This window comes from Bos indicus, chromosome 7, assembly GCF_029378745.1.
Source record: "Bos indicus isolate NIAB-ARS_2022 breed Sahiwal x Tharparkar chromosome 7, NIAB-ARS_B.indTharparkar_mat_pri_1.0, whole genome shotgun sequence".
In the NCBI taxonomy this organism is placed as follows: Eukaryota; Metazoa; Chordata; class Mammalia; order Artiodactyla; family Bovidae; genus Bos; species Bos indicus.
This window is the reverse complement of record NC_091766.1, coordinates 31,637,352-31,660,004: the sequence shown is the minus strand read 5'-3', so window position 1 is coordinate 31,660,004 and position 22,653 is coordinate 31,637,352. Positions and strand designations below refer to the sequence as shown.

The following is a 22,653-nucleotide window of genomic DNA, read 5'->3' as shown; positions in this document are numbered from 1 at the left end:
TCCCTCTGCCTACCTATCCTACTTTTCCCCCTAGGATTCTTATTCCTGTCACTTTGTTTTTCTCCTAGGAAAAAAGAAAACTATTAAGGAGCAGTAACATTTCAATTTGTCTGAAGTGAGTCTATGAAAAGAGAGGAAGTAATTGAGTAGCCTTTACATAACTTCTGATAGCAATAGCAAACAATGGGATCTACCTCAACTTATTTCCTGACCATCTGGTCATCAATCGGTCTTATGATTAAGACGCCAGTGAAGGACTGAACTGAACTGAAGGCTTCCCTGGTGGTCCAGTGGTTAAGAATCCTCCTTGCAATGCAGGGGACATCAGATCCAGGAAGATCCCACATGCCACCGGCAACGAAGCCCATGCCCCACAACGACCAAGCCCACACTCTGAAACTACTGAAGCCCGCCCACCCTAGAGCCTGTGCCCCATAACAAGAGAAGCCACAACAATGAAAAGCCCGCACACTACAGGCCCCCGCTCGCCAACTAGAGAAAGCCTGCGTGTAGCAAGGAAAACCCGGTTCAGTCAAAATCAAATAAATAAATAAATATTTTAAAGAAAATGACCCCAATGAGGTAAATCTTTTCCCCCAAAACTGGTACTTGTTTTCTAAAACAAGCATTTAAAAAACCAAAAGAACAAAATCCCAGAAAATTCTTTAGTCAATTTTTTGAGCATGCTGGGAAATCAATTCATTTTTAAAATTGAAAAAGTCTAGCAAGTATTTACTTTGTCTTTCCTATATGACTGTGCCCTAATATGATCAAATAATTCAAAAGGAAGTTTATTTTTATAGAAGTAAGAAAACTCCTAAATAAACTAACCATGAAATTAAAATAACGCCATTTTGGAGCCATTAGGAAATTAACTGAACTAATCAATGATTATAATAGCTACATTATGTCACAGGAGTCAAATATCCTTGCCTTCTTATGGAGGTACACATTATTACAAATGAAGTATCTTTATTTTAAGAAAAATAAAAATTCTATTTATCTTCCAGATCTAAGTACCAAATTATAAGAAATATAAGAGTTAGAGGACAGATTAAATGATACTATGATATTTAGATGTGTTTTTACTACTATAAAAAACACAATAAAATAATTTTAAAACTCAAAATATTCACAACATAAAATATGTCTTGATCTTGCAGTTCAGAAGAGGTATAATTAATGCTAACTCTGAGAGCATAAAAGAACATCTTAAATTAGGTGTAAATTCATTTGTTTACTTTTTTTCAGTGATTACATTCCTGTGCTCCTATTGTTCAATGTACCAAAATTATATATGAATTATATATATAATTTAATATATTTCACACAGTTTTCTAGTTTTTTACATCTGAAAGTAATAGCAGATCGTGTTAGTCTCTCAAGGCTGGAAGATGAACATTCCTCTCCCCACTTTTTTTAACTTAATCTTTAATATTTTGAAAAAATACTTTGATGAATTGAAACTTTCAATGCCCTTCAGTTGTAGAACACAAAATATAAACATTCTTTTAAGGACAGATAAATATGTAAACAACAGGAAAAAATGATATGTTCACTATAAAAATTTTGAGAATATCTTCATTGACATGATGGCTTCAGGGAGGAGGAGCAAGCTAAGGTTGGTTCTCTGTTATCTTTGTATTAGTATTAGTTTGTATAGTTGGATGGCATCACTGGCTCAATGGACATGAGTTTGAGCAAACTCTGGGAGATAGTGGAGGACAGAGGAACCTGGAGTACCACAGTCCTCAGGGTCACAAAGAGCTGAACATGATTTAGTGACTGAACAACAGATATTTCTAAGCAACAAGACATATTTTATGTTATGAACTTTTAAAACATGAAAATTACTGTATTTCTCCCTGTATATTAACACTATAATCTTAGATTTTAACTCATGGCTTATCCCTAAAAAATGTGGCATCCATTTAGAATATAACCAAGGTTCTGCTTCCATCTTATTTTCTTCCATTTCTTTTCCATTTGCCTTACTGACTTTATAAATTTATCCTACAACAAACTGTATATTTGTAAACTTCAAAACAGTTCCACTTTGTGTGCAATTTCAAACTGTTTTCATTTGTCTTACCTTGAACAGAGGCAAGGTTTACTTTCATGTTACATTTCAAACTTCAGGGTCCGGGTCTCCCACTATACATTTGCAGAGGCTTTCAATTGTCCTGAGCCATCAGAGAGAGGGTTGCCTTTAAACGATATATTGGTTAGAGGTGTGAGACTGGCACAATCAAGTTTTAATTGAAACCTAATATTCCATAAGCTAAAGCTGGCTTTTGATCGACCCAGGGATCGAACTCAGGTCTCCCGCATTCCAGGCAGACACTTTAACCTCTGAGCCACCAGGGAAGCCCAATCAAGAAATAGTTTTTTGTAACTCTGGCAGGGGCTCTTAATTTCTCCAGCACATTCTCTTTTACCCCCATGTTTCTTTCAACTCTTTCTCTCCTCTGCCCATGCACTTTATTTAGCTTATGTAAGTAAGAAAACTAACATTAGATGTGTATATCCTAAGATTTCTAAATTCTGCTTTGGCCGGTGGCTGTTATTTTTTTTACAAAAATTCTTTTCATTTGTTTGTTATTTTAATACTTTCTCTAGCCTTTATGCTCTACTCTTGAGTAGTTCTTGTACTTTTGACTGGGAAGAGAAGAAGTTTTCAGGGTTCAGATGAAACTATTACAGGAGATTGAAAAAGGAGGTAGATACTTATATTAATACTATGTAATTTTCATGTTTTATAATATCCCACCACACTGCATTGAGTTCTTTTGGATAGATATTGATAGGTAATGTATGGGAAGAAAAGTGACAAATGGGTAGCTAAATCAAATGAAATTTCTTAAAAATGTGGTTACCATTATTATTATATCGGAGAAAATTAAGTTCACCCTCATGTTAAAAAAAAAAAAATCCAAATTTAAGTGGCTCAAACACACAAATTTTGTCTTATAATTCTTTTCACTCAAGGAATAGCCCTATCTTGGGCCATGTCAGTTCAATGAAGTAATCAAGGACCCAAACTCCTCCAAATTTTGACTTCATCATTATTTTATGTAGCCTTCATTTATATGTTTTTAAATATTGCTGGAGTTCCTGCCATTATGTCAACATTCCAGTAAAGGAGACAGAGAAATAGATACATTCACTTCAACATAAGCCATACAAACCACTTTTCATTTATGACCCTTGGTCACAAATTGATAAGGTGGCTAGCCTATCTGTAAAGGAAGCTTAACAGAATCTATACTTAGGTGACTGAATATAGTTTTAGTTTTCTAAGCTTAAAACATCAGTGATTCTTTTACAATATCAGATGAGGAAAAGAAGTTACAGAACAAACTCTCAGTCTCTGTCAGTTATTATGGAATTATCAATATAGGATATTGTACACTGAAAGATGTAGACAAACTGGAAAGTTCAGCAATCAAAACTTTAAAGGATTAAAAAGGCGAGACCAATTAGAGACAAGGTACAGAGAAAGGCAATATTGAGTAAAAAGTGGTTGATGGCTTAAGAACTAACTCAATATATGCTGAACACCTCAAGGATCTACCGTGATGTTTCATGGGACCAGATTTGGTCTTTTAGACAGGAGAAGCAGAAATATAAAGTAGGGCACACTACATTATCATTGATCAATGGATCTTTTAGATTAAGGAGAACATAATGATGGGAAGTAAAAAACTGCCACTGCTTCTTGCAAGAAATGTGAGATGGACTTCTAAGGCGTTTGAGGTGGGGGAGAATTTGCTGTATCTTTTATCTTACAGAATTAAGATAATCTATGTGGAGCATTATTAGAGCACTACCCTAGTTTTACAGGTGAGGATTCTGGGATTCAGGAAAGTGAACGCAGAGTTCTCAGGCACAGAGCTACTAAGTTTTAGTATTAGTACTAGACATATCATTCTGACTCCTATTTCATAGGCCTTAAATCTACTTAAATATTATCTTGGCAGGATATAATAAGTCATCAAATTTTAGCTTCTCAACGTTGAAAAAGTCTCAGCACAACAATTTAGAATTCTTATTTTCAGATCTATGTTAACATTGATTCAGAAGGGTGGTCTAACTATTGTCATTTTATATTAGCTACATTGTGCACTTTTACAAGGATTCATTTAATTCATTGCTCAATCTTTTTATTCGCCTTCAACTATTAATCATAGTCGGATATTAAGAAAGTCTGACTTTGAGTATTTCCAATTCAAAATATTTTGAACTTAACCTCAGTTTAATCCTGCACCTGTTATATAACTAAGTAGTCTATGTTAGCAGTCTGAATATTCTGCTTGATGGTGGAGAATGAAATAGTGAAAAAACAAAATATGGCGCCTGCTGACTCTGAACTGAAGTTTAGTATGGAGATAGATATTAAACAAGCACACTAATTGCCATATAATTTTAAAACTTATTTAGATGAATAACATGGCCCAAAGAAAACACATCATAAATAATTTCAACAAATATTTATTGAGTGAATTTTAGGGCAAAAACCATATATGGTGACAGGACTGTGTGTGAAGTGAGACTGTAAAGATATATCACATTGTCAAGGACGTTAAATAAATAGCAGGGTAGGTACTTATACAATGCATAACAAAATGTGTAGATAAAGTGAACCATTAAGTTTGTAAAATGGAGGAAGGACATGATTTTACTTATGTTTTGGGAAGAAATCTTCGACAATAGGGAAAGGATAACATGATTGGCTATAAAACAGAATCAGAAAGATCTGTTTATTGGCAACTGCAACTCTTCAGGTAAGAAATAATGAGGGCCTGAATCTAGGTATTGAAATAAGAGGTACAGGAATGATTTTGAAAAATATTTCATGGGTACTTATGGTTGAAATTGGTGATTAATAATCCTCTAAAATGTCAGGAGATTAGCAACCCACTCCAGTATTCTTGCCTGGAGAATTCCATGGACAGAGGAGCCTGGTGGGCTACACAGTCCATGAGGTCACAAAGAGTCAGACATGACTGAGTGACTAACACCTTCACTTTCACTTCCAAAGTGTCAGGAATATGAGAGATGAACATTAACCATATGTTTCTTGTTTGGATGACTAAGGTTATGCTAGTAAATAATACAAAACAAAGAACAAGTATTGTAAAGGATTTAAGGAAAGACAAAATAGCTCCTGATATTGGAGACCTGTTCTGAAACACACAGGTAGGCCTCGGTGTTACTACAAGTCCTTATGATGCTAACAGTTAAACCATGGTGTTCTGCTCTTGGACATAAACAACCTCAGCAAAGATGAACATCAAACACAAATAACTCTGTAACCATGACTAAATAACACAAAAAGATGATTATTGGGAAATCCACAAAATACCAAATATTTCCCTCCCTCAGCTAAAATAAGTGACTGTTACTCCTTTACCAATTATAGCTTTATTCTCACTCTGTCCAGCCCCCTGACACAAAAATTTTATTGAGATACTCAGTCATAGATTTGTTCTTTTTTTCTGGCAGCACCCAGTCTAGAGCTAGCCTCTACTTCCTTCGGTCCTCTTCAAAATTACTCAAATTATATTAAAATCTTACAAGATCTAACACACTCTTTGTGAGACATCCTCTTTCACTATGTTTTGCATTTTCCCTTGCTGTAACCAGTAATACATTTAACTCATTTAACTGTAAGTGTATGTTGGTAGTCTTTGGCTTCACCTCATTGCTAATATCAGACTATGTAAACTTCTGGGTATGTAAGAGACAGTTGAAAATTCAGTCTTGGATTTCAGATAAAAGGAAAGACTGGATACATATATTGGAAAGTTATCAACTTTTATGCTAATATTTCTGAAACTCATATATACAGTTCTAGTAGCTTTGGTAAATGCACGGTGATCTACACTTCAATGAGATTGGAAAAGATTAGTTTCAACATGGTTGAGAGGCTCATTATTTCAGAATTACAGGATTTAGTTTACATTATCAATGTTATTTTACATCATAAATCATATAGAAAATTCTAAATGTATTTGAATATAGACCATTTTTCTAGCTAGACCTAATGCTGTGAAATATTGTGTAGAACATTACTCGGGAAATGTTTCAAAAGAAAGGTGAAACATTGGGGGCAGATGATATTCCTCAAAGAGTAAACATACACCAAAAAAGGAGAAAAAAAAACCAAGAATATAATGTTTCAAAACATAACCATTATTAAAATTTATGTAAATTTATTATGAAATAAACTGTATTAGCAACAAAGGTAATAGATACTCAAAACTCAACCTTTTCTATTTTTTTTAATTACATCATGCTATTATTTATGTTTTTTATCTTCTGTTTGACCTGTATGGTGGACAGTGAAGATTTTAAAAGAGAATTAAAATGTTTTAATTTATAAGGTAATACATAGTTTGTATGGAAACACACCTACTCCTTTTAAAAAGATACATATTAAATACAGTAGAGTACTTACCTACCAGGGTAGAGGGTGGAAATAGGAGTGGAAGCTGAAACTCCAATACTTTGGCCACCTGATGCGAAGAGCTGACTCATTTGAAAAGATCCTGATGCTGGAAAAGATTGAGGGCAGGAGGAGAAGGGGATGACAGAGGTTGAGATGGTTGGATGGCATCACCGACTCGATGGACATGGGTTTGGGTAGACTCCGGGAGTTGGTGATGGACAGGCAGGACTGGTGTGCTGCCGTTCATGGGGTCGCAAAGAGTTGAACACGACTGAGCGACTGAACTGAAAGGAAATACATAACTCAAATAAGAAAGAAATTTTGTCCTGACTAATGATGAAAATGTATACAAACTGAGGAATATGACTAACCCATTTCTAAGATGACCCCAATTTCTGAGGGGAAAATTGTGTTAGAGTTAAGTAGTGCAGAAATAGGAGAGTGAAAAAGCTGGCTTGAAACTCAACATTAAAAAAAACTAAAACCATGCCATCCAGTCCCATCACTTTGTGGCAAATACTACAGATCGGGAAGAAGTGGAAGCAGTGACAAATTTTTATTTTCTTGGGCTCCAAAATCACTGTGGACAGTGACTGCAGCCATGAAATTAAAAGATGCTTGCTCCTTGGAAAGAAAGCTATGACAAACCTAGACAGCGTATTCAAAAGTAGAAACATACACATTACATATAAAATAGATAGCCAATGGGAATTTGCTGTATGATGCAAGGAGCTCAAACTTGGTGCTCTGTGACAACCTAGGGTGGGAGGTGGGAGGGAGGTTCAAGAGAGAGGGTATATATGTATACCTATGGCTGATTCATGTTGATGTATGGCAAAACCCAACACAATCTTGTAAAGCAATTATCCTCCAATTAAAAATAAATAAAATGTTTTAACAAGAAACAAAAAAAGCAGAGAGTCATTTTGCCAACGAAGGTTAGTATACTTAAAGTTATGGTTTTTCCAGTAGTCATGTACAGATGTGAGAGTTGGGCCATAAAGAGGGCTGAATGCTGAAGAATTGATGCTTTTTAATTGTGGTGCTGGAGAAGCCTCTTGGGAATCTCTCAGAGAGCAGGGAGATCAAACCAGTCAATCCTAAAGGATTGGAATATTCATTGGAAGTACTGATGCTGAGGTTGAAGCTCCCATACTTCGTCCACCTGATGCAACAGACGACTCACTGGAAAAGACCCTGATACTGGGAAAGATTGGGGGCAGGAGGAAAAGGATGTGACAGAGGATGAGATGGTTGGATGGCATCACTGACTCAACAGACCTGAGTTTGAGCAAACTCCAGGAGATAGTGAAGGACAGGGAAGTCTGGTGTGCTGCAGGCCACGGGATTGCAAAGAGTTGGACACAACTTAGTGACTGAACAACAACAAAATACATGATTTGACAAACTCCTGAAAAGCATTTTCTGCCCCTTACTGGTCATGGAAGCATTTTCCCTGCAAAAAGTTGTTGAGATGCTTGAAGAAGTGGTAGTCAGTTGGTGAGAGGACAGTCCTGAGAATCTGGTGGATGAGGCAAAACTTTGAAGCCAAATTCATTAAACTTTTGAAGAGCTGATTGTGCAATGTGCGGGTGGGTGTTGACATGAAGAACTGTTCCCTTTCTGTTTACCAATGTGTTGAAGTTTTCAGTGCATCTCATCCTTCTGCTGAGCATACTTCTCAGATATAATGGTTTTGCCAGCATTCAGAAAGCTGTAGTGGATCAGACCAGCAGCAGACCACCAAACAATTACCATGACCTTCTTTGGGGGCAAGCTTGGCTTTGGGAAGTGCTTTGGAACTTCTCATTCCAACCACTGAGCTGAGCTGGTCATCACTGGTTGTTGTATATAATCCACTTTTCATCTCATGTCACAATCCAATCTAGGAAATCGTTCATTGTTGTTGCGTAGAGTAAGAGAAGATGACACTTCAAAATAACAATTTTTTTGATTTGTGGTCAGGTCATGAGGCACCCACTTACCAGCTTTTTCACATTTCCAATTTACTTCAAATGCCAAATGACCTTAAAGGTCGACATTGAGTTCTTCAGCAACATCTCGTGTAGTTTAAGAGAATCAGCTTCGATAATGGCTCTCAATTATTGTCACCTTCCGAGGGCCAGCCTCTATGCTCCTCATCTTCAAACCCTTTGTTTCCTTTGCAGAACTTCTTGAACCATCACTGCACTGTACATTCATTAGTATTTCCCGGGCCAAGTGCTTTCTTGATGTACAAGTTGTCTCTGCTGCTTTATGATCCACTTTGAACTTAAGTAAGAAAATTGTTCAAATTTGCTTTTTGTCTAACATCATTACCATAGTCTAAAACAAACAGCAAGTAATAAGTCATTAGTAAAAAAACATAAAGTAAGAAATGCACATTAAAGTGATGTATAACATAACCACATTTATTTAGAATGTATTTCAACATAAAATGGCAAATTTCAACAACATAAAAATCACAATTATTTTTGCACCAAACACTTTGCCAACAAAGGTCCGTCTAGTCAAGGCTATGGTTTTTCCTGTGGTCATGTATGGATGTGAGAGTTGGACTGTGAAGAAGGCTGAGCGCCAAAGAATTGATGCTTTTGAACTGTGGTGTTGGAGAAGAGAAGACTCTTGAGAGTCCCTTGGACTGCAAGGAGATCCAACCAGTCCATTCTGAAGGAGATCAACCCTGGGGTTTCTTTAGAAGGAATAATGCTAAAGCTGAAACTCCAGTACTTTGGCCACCTCATGCGAAGAGTTGACTCACTGGAAAAGACTCTGATGCTGGGAGGGATTGGGGGCAGGAGGAGAAGGGGACGACAGAGGATGAGATGGCTGGATGGCACCACTGACTCGATGGATGTGAGTCTGAGTGAACTCCGGGAGTTGGTGATGGACAGGGAGGCCTGGCGTGCTGCGATTCATGGGGTCGCAAAGAGTCAGACACGACTGAGCGACTGAACTGAACTGAACATATTTTAAAAATTTAAAAAGTTTTAATTTCTATGTCTGCCCAATAATGTTTTTGGAAACTTTAATACTTTCTAAACTTAAATTAAATTATTATAGATTTTCTTGCATAATCTTTGAGCCTATCTTGGGCTAATTGGTAATAATTAAAATAAATCATATATGTGTTGATTTATAGTTTATAAAATACCTTAGCTCATTCATTAATTGCTAAAAAAATCAATAAACAATTAGGTGAATGGGAAAGAATAGCAGTCATAAATTATTAATGTAATTTATACATTCATATACAGTTGTTGTAAAACTGCCACCATCAATTTTATGTCAAGATACTTGGATTGCCCTCTTATTACCTCTTTGATCTCAGGCATATTTCTTATTGATTAGACATGCACTCTTCATATGTACCAAGCCTATCTTCCAAAGTCACTGTCAAGATCAATTTGGATAATGGAAACTAATAGCAGATTAAATTATTGAGAGGTAAATATTCAACTCTAGATTGTGTTTTCATTTAAACAACAATCTTGTGAGGGTGATTATCATTCCCATTTTTATAAATAAAGAAATCTTGTCACAGAGAGCTGATATAATTTGCCCAAGGGCATATAGCTACTAAGACAGAATTAGAATTTGATATCAGTCTGATTCCACAGCCAAAGCTCTTAGACAAAGTGCTAAACTGCTAAACTCCATCCCTTCAGATTTTGTAAAACTTGACTACATAATATTAACTAGCTATTTTAAAATTTTCTAAGACCTAAAATTCCTACAACAGAAACTTTTCTTTAAATTTTCCAGAGATATAAAGTAACAAATCTAACCAAAATATTCCATAAACATTGACATGCAATTTAGGGAAAAAAAAAATCTGTTAGACTGGAGGATTGACTTAGTAAATAAATATATTAGTCTAGCTTGCCAACTACTTGTCTCTTCAGTATGTTATGTATATAAAACATTGAATCAAATACATCCATTAGTGGCTCAATTTGAGGATTTATTATTGCCTGGTAATTCACTTCAAATTAAAAATTGATACCAGAACATTAAAAATATAAAATCTGAGGCATCCATCTCTTTTCCTTTTAAGTCAAAAATGCTATCATCATAAGCCATTTATTCAGATGGCTTTCTTTAAGATGTCAAATTTCTATTGTAATGTGAAATTTGGAGAACAACACTGCCATCCAGGGGATAGAGGATTGAAAGTGCAGAGCCAGAATAACTGAGAAACTTAATGCAGTGGTTCTTAACCTGGGATTGAAATACTCGGTTGTGTTGGAATCTGTGGTGAGGTGAATTAATAATAATAGTTCAAGTACTAAAGATTGTAAACAACATGCTTTCAAAAACTGACAGGTATTTCAATATTAAGTTCTCTTTATCCACTTATTCAAGTGAGAGAAAGGTGTAGCATTTCTCTTTACTTTTTTATACACCATAGCTGTCTTTTCTAAAAAAAAAAAAAGAAAAAAAAAGTATTGAGGCATAATTGACATACAAAAAGCTGTAAATAATTAATATATACAACTTGATGACTTTGGAGAGACGTATATACTGTGAAACCATCAACACAATCTATGCCATTAAAATATCCATCACCTCCAATAGTTTCCTCCTGTCCTTTTTATTATTGTTCTGATGATAAAAACACTAAAATGTTTTCAAGATTCATCCTCTTGGCAAATTTTAAACATACAATAATGTATTGTTAACTGTAAGAACTATGCTGTATAGTAAATCAGTTCAGTTCAGTCGCTCAGTCGTGTCCGACTCTTTGTGACCCAATGAATTGCCGCACGCCAGGCCTCCCTGTCCATCACCAACTCCCGGAGTTCACTCAAACTTATGTCCATCGAGTCGATGATGCCATCCAGCCATCTCATCCTCTGTCGTCCCCTTTTCCTCCTGCCCTGAATCCCTCCCAGCATCAGAGTCTTTTCCAATGAGTCAACTCTTCACATGAGGTGGCCAAAGTACTGGAGTTTCAGCTTTAGCATCATCCATGCTAACTGCTAAGTCACTTCAATCGTGTCCGACTCTGTGAGACCCCATAGACGGCAGCCCATCAGGCTCCCCAATCCCTGGGATTCTCTAGGCAAGAACACTGGAGTGGGTTGCCATTTCCTTCTCCAATGCATGAAAGTGAAAAGTGAAAGTGAAGTCGCTCAGTCACGTCCAACCCTCAGCGACCCCATGGACTGCAGCCCTCCAGGCTCCTCCGTCCATGGGATTTTCCAGGCAAGAATACTGGAGTGGGGTGCCATTGCCTTCTCCAAGCATCATACATAGTACCTATTTATTTTGTATAACTAAAACTTTGTGCCTTTTGACTAATACTTTCCCACTTTTCCCTCCCTCCAGCCTCTGGCAATCATGATTCTATTCCGCTTCTATGAGTCTGACAGTTTTAGATTCCTGATGTAAGTAGTATTACGTAGTGTTAACTTCCAGATATTCAAGCCGTGTTTAGAAAAGGCAGAGGAAGCAGAGATTAAATTGCCAACATCCGTTGGATCATAGAAAAAGCAAGAGAGTTCCAGAAAAACATCTACTTCTACTTTATTTATTATGCCAAAGCCTTTGACAGTGTGGATCACAACAAACTGTGGAAAATTCTTCAAGAGCTGGGAATACCAGATCACCCTGCCTGCCTCCTGAGAAATCTGTATGCAGATCAAGAAGCAACAATTAGAACTAGACATGTAACAATAGACTGATTCCAAATCGGGAAAGGAGTACATCAAGGCTGTATATTGTCACCCTGCTTACTTAACTTATATGCAGAGTACATCATGAGAAACGCTGGGCTGGATTAAGCACAAGCTGGAATCAAGATTGCCGGGAGAAATACAATAACTTCAGATACACAAATGACATCACCCTTATGGCAGAAAGTGAAGAAGAACAACTAAAAAGCCTCTTGATGAAAATGAAAAAGGAGAGTGAAAACCTCGCTTAAAATTCAACATTCAAACAACTAAGATCGTGGCATCTGGTCCCATCAGTTTATGGCAAATAGATGGGGAAACAATGAAAACAGTGAGAGAGTTTATTTTGGGAGGCTCTAAAATCACTGCAGATGGTGATTGCAGCCATGAAATTAAAAGACGCTTACTCCTTGGAAGGAAAGTTATGACCAACCTAGACAGCATATTAAAAAGCAGAGACATTACTTTGCTGACAAAGGTCCATCTGGTCAAAGTTATGGTTTTTCCAGTTGTCATGTATGGATGTGAGAGCTGGACTACAAAGAAAGCTGAGTACCAAAGAATTGATGCTTTTGAACTGTGGTGTTGCAGAAGACTCTTGAGAGTCCCTTGGACTGCAAGGAGATCCAACCAGTCCATCCTAAAGGAGATCAGTCCTGAATATTTATTGGAAGGACTGATGTTAAGGTAAAACTCCAATACTTTGACCACCTGATCCAAAGAACTGACTCCTTAGAAAAGACCCTGATTCTGGGAAAGACTGAAGGCAGGAGGAGAAGGAGCTGACAGAGGATGAGTTGGTTGGATGGCGTCACCAACTCAATGGACATGAGTTTGAGCAAGCTCCCGGACTTGGTGATGGACAGGGAAGCCTGGTGTGCTGCAGTCCATTGGGTCACAAAGAGTCGGACATGATTGAGTGGCTAAACTGAAATTATGTAGTATTTGTCTTTCTGTGTCTGGCTTATTTCACTTAGTATGATGTCTTCCAGGTTCAACCATGTTATTACAAATGGCAGAATTTCCTTCTTTTTAAAACTTGAGTAATATCTTTGTGCTTGTGTGAATCGCATTTTCATTTTCCAGTAATCCACTGATGAACATTTAAGTTGCTTCCTTGTCTTGGCTACTGTGAATAATGCTGCAGTAAACATTGGCTGCCTCAATTTACATTCCCACAATGTGTAAGGGTTCCTTTTTCTACACATTAGTACCAATATTTGTTATGTTCTGTTTTTTGTTTATAGAAATCCTAACAGATGCAAGGTGGTATCTCACTGTGATTTGGATTTGTGTTTCCGGGATGACTATTGATGTTAAACATATTTTCACATACATGCTGGTTATCTGTATGTCTTTTTTGGAGACATGTCTGTACAGGTCCTTTGCCCATTTTTTTTTTTTTAAACTTGGGCTGTTTTCCTTTTGGTATTGAGTCGTATAACTTTCAAATATTAACCCTTTATCAGATGTATGGTCTGAAATTTTCCCATTTTGTGAGTTACAATGGCACCCCACTCCAGTACTGTTGCTTGGAAAATCCCATGGACGGAGGAGCCTGTTAGGCTGCAATCCATGGGGTCGCTAAGAGTCGGACACGACTGAGCGACTTCACTTTCACTTTTCACTTTCATGCATTGGAGAAGGAAATGGCAACCCACTCCAGTGTTCTTGCCTGGAGAATCCCAGGGACAGGAGAGCCTGGTGGGCTGCCATCTATGGGGTTGCACAGAGTCAGACACAACTGAAGTGACTTAGCATGTTAACTTTGATGATTTCCTTTGTTTTGCAGCTTTTCAGTTTGCTGTAATACTACTTATCCACACTTCCCTGAACTTTTAGGTGATATATCCAATATCATTACCAAGGCCAGTGTCAAGAAGCTTTTTCCTTATGTTTTGTTGGTTTAAGGACTTTTGTGGTTTAAGGTCTTTTTTGCAGGTAGATATAGTTTTCACAACACCATTTATTGTGAGAGTTTTAAAAGAGTCTTTCTTTTTTAAATCTTTTCCCCAGTGTATATTCTTGGCATCTTTGTAAAAAAAATCAATCGACTCTATGTGTGGGCTTATCCCTGGAATATTTATTCTGTTCCGTGTGTGAGTGTGTGCGTGCCTGCTTTTACCATACTGTTTCCATACTGTTGTGATTACTGTAGCTTTGTAGTACATTTTGAAAAGGATGGGTGATGCCTCCAGGTTTATTATTCTTGCTCAAAATTGTTTTGGTTATTTAGGGTCTTTAATAATTCCATATGCATTTTAGGATTGTTTTTTCTATTTAAAAGCATTGAATTTGCTTTGGGTAGTATGGGCATTTTAACAATATTTATTTTTCCAGTCCATAGACACAGGATCGTCTTTTCATTTATTTGCCCTGCTTTAATTTCTTTCATCAGTGTTTTATAGTTTTTAGTGTACAAGTTTCACACCGCCTTGATTACATTTATTTTAAATATCTTATTCTTTCTTCTGCTATTTTAAATGGGATTGTTTTCTTAATTTGCTTTTGGGATAGAACATTGTTAAGTGTACAGAAACACAATTTTTATTTGTTGATTTTTATCCTGAAACTTTACAGAATGTGTATATTATTAGTCCACTTTTTATGTGTGTGGAATTTTCAAGGTTTCTACACATAAGATCATGTCATCTGCAAACAGAAATCATTCTACTTCTTCTTTTTTAATTCTGGTGCCCTTTATTTCCTTTTCTTGCCAAATTGTTCTGGCTAGGATTTCCAGTATTGTGTTGCATAGGAATAGTGGGAGTGAGCATCCTTGTCTCATTCCTGACATCAGACGAAAAATTTTCCACCATTCAGCTGTTAGCTTTGGGCTTGTTACACATGGATTTTATTATGCTGAGGTACATTTCTGCTATACCCAATTTGTTGAGAGTTTTTATCATGAAAAGACGTTGAATTTCTCATTTTATTAATATATTGTTTTCTTGATGATATTTCGTTTTATGTGTCTGCTCTCTTTTAGCTCACTGAGGTTAATATAAGATGATTATTTTGAATTCTCTGTCAGGAAAATTGCTAGTCACCATTTCCTTAGGGTCGGTTACTTGATCTTTATTTTGCTTCTTTGGTGGTATCATGTTTCCTTGATTTCCATTATCATAGTAGCCTTGCATTGTCCTCTAATAGACTTTCCAATCTGGCTTCACAGGAATGTCATTTACCAGGCAAACTGCCCAGAGATCCTGGGTAAGCCTACTGGCAGGGTCCACAGGAAGGATGGCTGGTGAGGGCTGTGCATGAGACACAGATGAGCAGGCTTACTGCTAGGGTCCACATACAGGCAGGCCTGATGCTAAGGTCCACACCTATACTTTTCCAAAGGCCACAATAAAATTAGAACATATGTGGGGGAAATGCTTTAAAGGGAAAAACACACTGTATGATCAAAACAAAAGAAATTGAAAAAGCATTTTCTTTTTTCATCAACCACTTCTACATATCAAAAAAAAAAAAAGGCTAGACAAATACAAGAAAACTACCTGAGTTTTATTAAACTATTCACTACAACAAACACAAAATGTCACTTCAAATGGTAAAATATTAAAGCTATTCCCATTAAAATCAGGAATGATGTAGAATATATTAGAAGTTTTAGCAAATGTAAGAAAAGAAATTTCTGTTGTTTAAGTCACCCAGTCTGTGCTATTTTGTTGTAGCCTGAGTAGACAAATACAGTGGAATCTGATAAAGTCTTAAGAAACTTCAAGTTAGAAAACTTGAGTCCCCATTGTATACGTTTGGGAATCCTTACTTCCATTAAATGGAACACTGTAATAAAGACAAAAGAGGTCTCATACCAGTTGCTTTTAATGGTAATACTATTGCTGTTTCATATCTCTGACAGCATTTAACTGATCCAGCTCAGTTCTTCAAAAATAAAACAAGTAGGTACTGCTTTCTACAGAAACATGTAGCCTGATTAACATAAATATTAATACATTATTAGAGGAAATATTCATTACTAGAATCACCTTTGTAAAGAATCAAAAATTTTGAGATTGCAGCATCAAAAGACAGCTGGATAGATAAGGAAGTGATACAGCAAGGACAATGAAAAACTACTAGTCACTTTAAAAATGATATCTAAGTTTACTGAGAGCTTATCACATAAAATTAGCCATGTGGTGCTTAGCCATGAAATTAAAAGACGCTTACTCCTTGAAAGAAAAGTTATGACCAACCTAGACAGCATATTAAAAAGCAGAGACATTACTTTGCCAACAAAGGTCCATCTAGTCAAGGCTATGGTTTTTCTAGTAGTCATGTATGGATGTGAGAGTTGGACTATAAAGAAAGCTGAGTGCGAAAGAATTGATGCTTTTGAACTGTGGTGTTGGAGAAGACTCTTGAGAGTCCCTTGGACTTGCAAGGAGATCCAACTAGTCCATCCTAAAGGAAATCAGTCCAGAATGTTCACTGGAAAGACTGATGCTGAAGCTGAAACTCCAATACTTTGGCCACCTGATGTGAAGAACTGACTCATTTGAGAAGACCGTGATGCTGGGAAAGATTGAGGGTGGGAGAAGGGGATGACAGAGGATGAGATGGTTGGATGGCATCACCAGCTCAATGGAAATGAGTTTTAGTAAACCCCGGGCATTGGTGATGGACAGGGAGGCCTGCTGTACTGAAGTCCATTGGGTCACAAAAAGTCGGACATGACTGAGTGAATTAAACTGAATTGATCACATAAAAGAATAAACAGTACATAAAAAATTTCAAAATAAAAGTAGAAAACTGTAAATAAAAATAATTTTAAAGCATTATGGAATCATACTAAAAACACATTTTTCCTGAATTAGAAGACAGATTTCCCATAAGCTCTACATTTATCTTTAAAACATCCTTTCCTATATATTTTATGCCTGAAGTGCCTACTCCCCAACTGGGGTGAAAAGCCCCTTCACTCCAGGAGATCAGTTTTGATAAGAAGAACTAGCTGAATATGAAGATAACTACAATTTCAGCATATGATTTATGAATACAAAAACTACCTTTACACAACACTAGTCAAACAGAAAGCCAGGGTTAATCCAACTGTGCCCAAATCATACATTAAAGAATACCAATCCAAAGACAAGACTAAGTTGTAAACTGAATACAGACTCAGGAGTCAAGAGCATAGACTCTACACAGCACCCTCTTCTTGGGCAGAACCTCAGAAGGGGGCCTGGTTTAAATTTTCTTTCATTACAGTTTTGAAATTCTTAATAAGTTTGAGAATTTGAGTTTTGTTAAGTGAAATCCAGTGGGACAATGGAACATATGTCAAGAGTTTAGTCTCAGATCAGTGTGGTCTTTCCTATCACATACTCCCATTCGGATTCTCTGGCTTCCTACTTCCCAGTCTCTGCCTGGCAATTGCTGCCATCTTGGTCCAGTACAGGAACCCCTCCCTGGGTCCTCAAACATGGGTTCCAGGCACCTGTGAAGGTGTGCACTAGCCCCAAGGCATCCCTGTTGCTTGAAGAAGCACCACATTAAACACCAAATAAAAAGCACATGACAGGTCAAAAGACACCACAGAAGAAAAGAAACTTTCCCCCACTTTTTGAATTGGGCCAGGGGCGGGGAACGGGGTTGGGGAGTGGTGTCCTGCATTTTCATTTTGCCCTGGGCCCCTCAAATTATGTCACCAGCCCTGAGGTCCTGTAGCAGTGGTGGGCTCCAGCTGGGCAACTCTTGGTAAGACACTTGGTTCCTCAAAAGTTAGTTTCCAAATCTGTAGAATAAGAATAATAGTTCCTATCTCTTTAGATTTGACTATTTTAGAGATAATACACGTACTGGACCCCTTATAAAGCTCAATACCACCAGGCGTTAACTATTAATAATGTTATTTAATTCCGACTCACTCCTTGGTTCTCTGCATGCACATTATACTTCAAAACAGCCATTTTCACAAGCAGCAGCAACTGTACATCCTGGTTTTGCTTATATGTTCTCTATATAAATTTAAACCTTTCAGTGTGCAGAAAAATATGACCATGCCTATACCGTGAGGATAGGAAAAAAGGTGAATCTAACAAAGGTGCTTGTCAAAAACGCAGAAATCTTCACAGAAGCTAGGTAAAAATTCGGGGCAAAACTGGTCGCTCAAGTGATCCTTTCATAAAGGTTTTCATTCCCATTGAGACAAGAAAAACAAGGTCCTTACAAAGCTGGAACCATTCTGCAAAGGAATATAAGAAAATCAGCATCTTGAAAAACTTCTGAAGAAGGCAATTACTTGCGGAACACCCTCTCAGCCACCGGCCTGCCTGGTTTCCATAGGAACACGCAAATCCGGTACGGCGCACTCTACGCAGGAAGTTGTTCTTCGTCACTTCCGCTCCTCCCCTCAAAGTCAGTATACCTTTTACTTACGCGTCTGCTTGAGCAGAAGGCGGATGCATTTTGGGCCACTGAGGCCGCCGTTGGGGGCGTGAGGACGCATCCGCGTTCCGGCAGCTACAGTTCACATGCGGCAGCAGCGGATCTTCTGCTAAGAGCTACCATGGCCGAGCCGGAGACTTTGAACCTCAATAATGAGGTGAGCACGGAGGTCTGGAAACGTGTGGGGCTGATCTTTGGGGGCCTCAGGACGGCTTTTCTGCGTCTTTTGGAAGGGTCTGGGACGAAGCGGGAAGTGCGCCTGATGGCTCAGGCGGATTTTCCGGAACTCTGAGAACTGACAGCTGTAACTCCCCACCCGTACTCTTCCACCTCCTGGTTTCTAGGTGACTGAAATGTCTTTGGCTGTCGGTTGTCTTGAATTTTTTTCCATGGACCTTGGGAAGATCATTTAATTTCTCTATTCAGTAACCGTCTGTAAAAGGAAGCTCATGGTAGTACTTTCCTTGAGAGGTTGAGAGCGGTGGCTTTTCCTAGGAAATTGCTCGTCTTGAATGAGACCGTATCATTTATAAGGATGAATGCTTCCTCAGTACCTCATTTCTTCCTTCAGCTTTTGTTCCATTTCTCTGCTACCATTTGCAGCAAAATTTTAATACTTGCTGCCCCCAAGTTTTCATCTCAACTCTCTTAAATCCAGTCTTATCAGACATTTGCCCTCATCACCTCCACCCTTACGGGTTAATTTTACTAGCTTACCGTTTCTGTCATTATCCCCTTTCTGGTTTCTGGTTCTATTCAGGAAATTCAAAAGTCATCGAAGAATTGAAGTAGGCTGGAAAGCGGGGGTCAGTTAAGAACTTTACAGCTCCAGCAAAGGAAGTTCTTCGTATTTATTCAGTGGTTATGTGTCTGCTCTTTAGACATACTTTCTGTTTTTAACCAACCTGTTTTCAGGTAGGAAAGGGTAATCAGCATCCATCAATGATACAGAATACTCACAGGAAAAAAAAAAGATACTTAGTGCAGAAAAGTTTCCAAAGAAAGCAAAATGAAATGAGTGATATTTGGTCTTGATCTTTAAGGATCTTACACAAGATTGCATTTAGTGATTCAATGAAGGGGAAAGAAGGCATTCTAGCCAGAGGGACACATAGGCGAAGAAAGGATGTTTTTGGTGTTAAAAGAAAAAAAGGTAATATAAATATGGCAATGGTTGAGAATTATGTTTTTATATAAAGTATATTAAATTCTCTAAAAGTATCGGGGAGTGGGGGAAGTGGAAGTGGGAAACACCTTGAGTTATACAGGAGTAAAGAACACTCTACTCATGAGAACTTGTGAGATGAAGTAGGAAATAAAGCTAGTGTATTACTGTCTTCAGTTCAGTTGTTCAGTCGTGTCAGACTCTGCAACCCCATGGACTGAAGCATGCCAGGCTTCCCTGTCCATCACCAACTCCTGGAGTTGACTCAAATTCATGTCCATTGAGTCGGTGATGCCATCCAACCCTATCATTCTCTGTCCTCACCTTCTCCTCCCGCTTTCAGTCTTTGCCAGCATTGGTCTTTTCAGATGAGTCAGTTCTTCACATTAGGTGGCCTAAGCATTTGGAGTTTCAGCATAGCATCAGTCCTTCCAATGAATATTCAGGACTGATTTCCTTTAGGATGGACTGGTTGGACCTTGAAGTCCAGGGGACTTTCAAGAGTCTTCTCCAGCACCACAGTTCAAAAGCATCAATTCTTCAGTGATCAGCTGTCTTTATAGTCCAACTCTCACATCCATACATGACCACTGGAAAAAACATAGCTTTGACTGGATGGACCTTTGTTGGCAAAGTAATATCTCTGCTTTTTAATATGCTGTCTAGCTTGGTCATAACTTTTCTTCCAGGGAGTAAGCGTCTTTTAATTTCATGGCTGCAGTAACCATCTGCAGTGATTTTGGAGCCCCCCAAAATAAAGTCAGCCACTATTGCCATTGTTTCCCCATCTATTTGTTATGAAGTGATGAGACCAGATGCCATGATCTTCGTTTTCTGAATGTTGAGCTTTAAGCCAACTTTTTCTCTCTGCTCTTTCACTTTCATCAAAAGGCTCTTTAGTTCTTCACTTTCTGCCACAAGGGTGGTGTCATCTGCATATCCGAGGTTGTTGATATTTCTCCTGGCAATCTTGATTCCAGGTTGTGCTTCTCCCCGCCCAGTGTTTCTCATGATGTACTCTGCATATAAGTTAAATAAGCAGGGTGACAATATACAGCCTTGACATACCCCTTTCCTTATTTGGAACTAGTTTGTTCCATGTCCGGTTCTAACTGTTGCTTCCTGAGCTCCAGATTTCTCAGGAGGCAGATCAGGTGGTCCAGTATTGCCCTCTCTTGAAGAATTTTCCACAGTTTGTTGTGATCCACACAGTCAAAGGCTTTGGTGTAGTTAATAAAGCAGAAGTAGATGTTTTTCTGGAACTCTCTTGCTTTTTCTGTGATCCAGCAGATGTTGTCAATTTGATCTCTGGTTCCTCTCCCTAAATCCAGCTTGAACATCTGAAAGTTCAGGGTTCATGTACTGTTGAAGCCTGGCTTGGAGAATTTTAAGCATTACTTTGCTAGCATGTGGGATGACTACAGTTGTGCAGTAGTTTGAGCGTTGCCTTTCTTTGGGATTGGAATGAAAACTGACCTTTTCCAGTCCTGTGGCCACTGCTGAGTTTTCTAAATTTGCTGGCCTATTGAGTGCAGCACTTACACAGCTTCATCTTTTAGGATTTGAAATAGCTCAACTGGAATTCTATCACTTCCACTAGCTTTGTTCGTAGTGAGGCTTCCTAAGGCCCACGTTACTGTCTTACTGCCAGGTTAATAAGTCTGCATTTCACTTGACAGTAGACAACAGGGTATATTGAAGAGAACTCTTGAAGGTATTTGGTTTATATTAATAACCATACATTAATCTCGTGCTAATTACAGAAAGCATTTGGTGGTCTTTTTTCCTGTTAGATTACAGGTGAGATATAAAAGCCCGTAATCTGAGTGATGTCCTTGGAAATTCACTGCAAATACTAGTGAGTTTCCTGTTCGATTTTGAAATTACTCTGAAGAGTGGTGACAGTCATTTACTTTACTCTTCACTTAAAGGTTCTTTCTTTTTCCTTTTAGCTACTTTCCAGCCCTCTTCAGAACAGTTAAAATTTGACCTTTAGGATGTCGTCACCAATTCATCTCGGTATGAGCTAGGTGTCCATTCTTTATGCAACCAGGATGCTCTCTACCCTGAAAGCATTTGTTTACCTGTTTCTCTCTTTTTGTGTGTGGGTCTATCACCTGCGCCATGTGTGGTATATGAATGTTTGCTGGATAAGTGAATGAACTAATCAAATTAGTAAGTTTATACATCCCATACTGAAGTAAATCTTATATGTTATAATATGAAAGTAGGGGAAAAAAGACAAAGTGGTGATGGTGGAAGAAGAGTGTTATAATTTAAAATTAATAGGACAATGACTACAAAGGGAAAAACATATTGCTTACATAAAAATTCAAAAACCCAGGGGGAAGAAATGAGACAACCAGTTAGAAGAAAAATACAGTAGATACGACAGATAAATGGCTAATGTCATTACTATAAAATAGCTTAATGGAAACGAAGAGAAATAATCTCATAGGAAATTGGTTAAATGAATTAAGTTCTTTAAGGAAGAAATATATATATATGAAAAAGAGTTCAAATTCACTGTTTTCTTTCATGTCTTTCCATTACATTTTCCCCCTTTAAAAAAAATTTGTTTATTTTGAATTGGAGGAGAATTGCTTTTCAGTGTTGTATTGGTTTCTGCCATACAACAACTCGAATCAGCCCCCTCCTTCTTGAGCCTCCCTCCCACCCCCATCCCACCCCTGTAGGTTTTCCTTCATCCTCACTATCCAAATCCAAGCTATATCTCCCAGCAGAACTACTGTCATTGCCTCCCAACTACTTGACCCATCTTCTAATCTCATCTCTGTAGTACAAATGAAGCGTGATCTTAAAAACATGCATAATCATGTGTTTTCTTGCTTAAAACTGATGTGGTGGCTTCCTGTTGCTTTTGGTCAAGACCAATCTAAAGAAGGCCAATCTCTCCACTATTACACCACACCCCTCACCTGCCTCAGGCACTGTAC

General features: G+C 37.8%; 1 protein-coding gene and 1 long non-coding RNA gene across 5 annotated transcripts in view; one reads left to right on the top strand and one right to left on the bottom strand.

Annotated features, from left to right (window-relative positions):
- The window catches only part of LOC109561865 (uncharacterized), a 103,689-nt gene extending 85,249 nt beyond the window's left edge, over window positions 1–18,440 (bottom strand). The window contains exons 1-3 of one of the 2 annotated variants that reach the window (XR_002181096.2): window positions 18,012–18,440; window positions 6,461–6,735; window positions 2,093–2,207 (exon numbers count right to left, since the gene is read on the bottom strand). This is a non-coding gene — a long non-coding RNA (uncharacterized lncRNA). The remainder of the gene's footprint in view (window positions 1–2,092; window positions 2,208–6,460; window positions 6,736–18,011) is intronic. The other variant, XR_011567597.1, reaches the window with a different exon arrangement.
- A 60-nt stretch (window positions 18,441–18,500) lies between these two features.
- The window catches only part of SRFBP1 (serum response factor binding protein 1), a 67,732-nt gene continuing 63,579 nt past the window's right edge, over window positions 18,501–22,653 (top strand). For 2 of the 3 annotated variants that reach the window (XR_011567596.1, XM_019964657.2), the window contains exon 1: window positions 18,501–18,688. Coding sequence is in view for 1 of the 3 variants with exons in the window: in XM_019964657.2 (XP_019820216.2) it covers window positions 18,653–18,688 (36 nt within the window). In the remaining 2 variants the exon portion in view is untranslated. Of the gene's footprint in view, window positions 18,689–21,648; window positions 21,716–22,653 lie in introns of all 3 variants that reach the window. The other variant, XM_070793267.1, reaches the window with a different exon arrangement.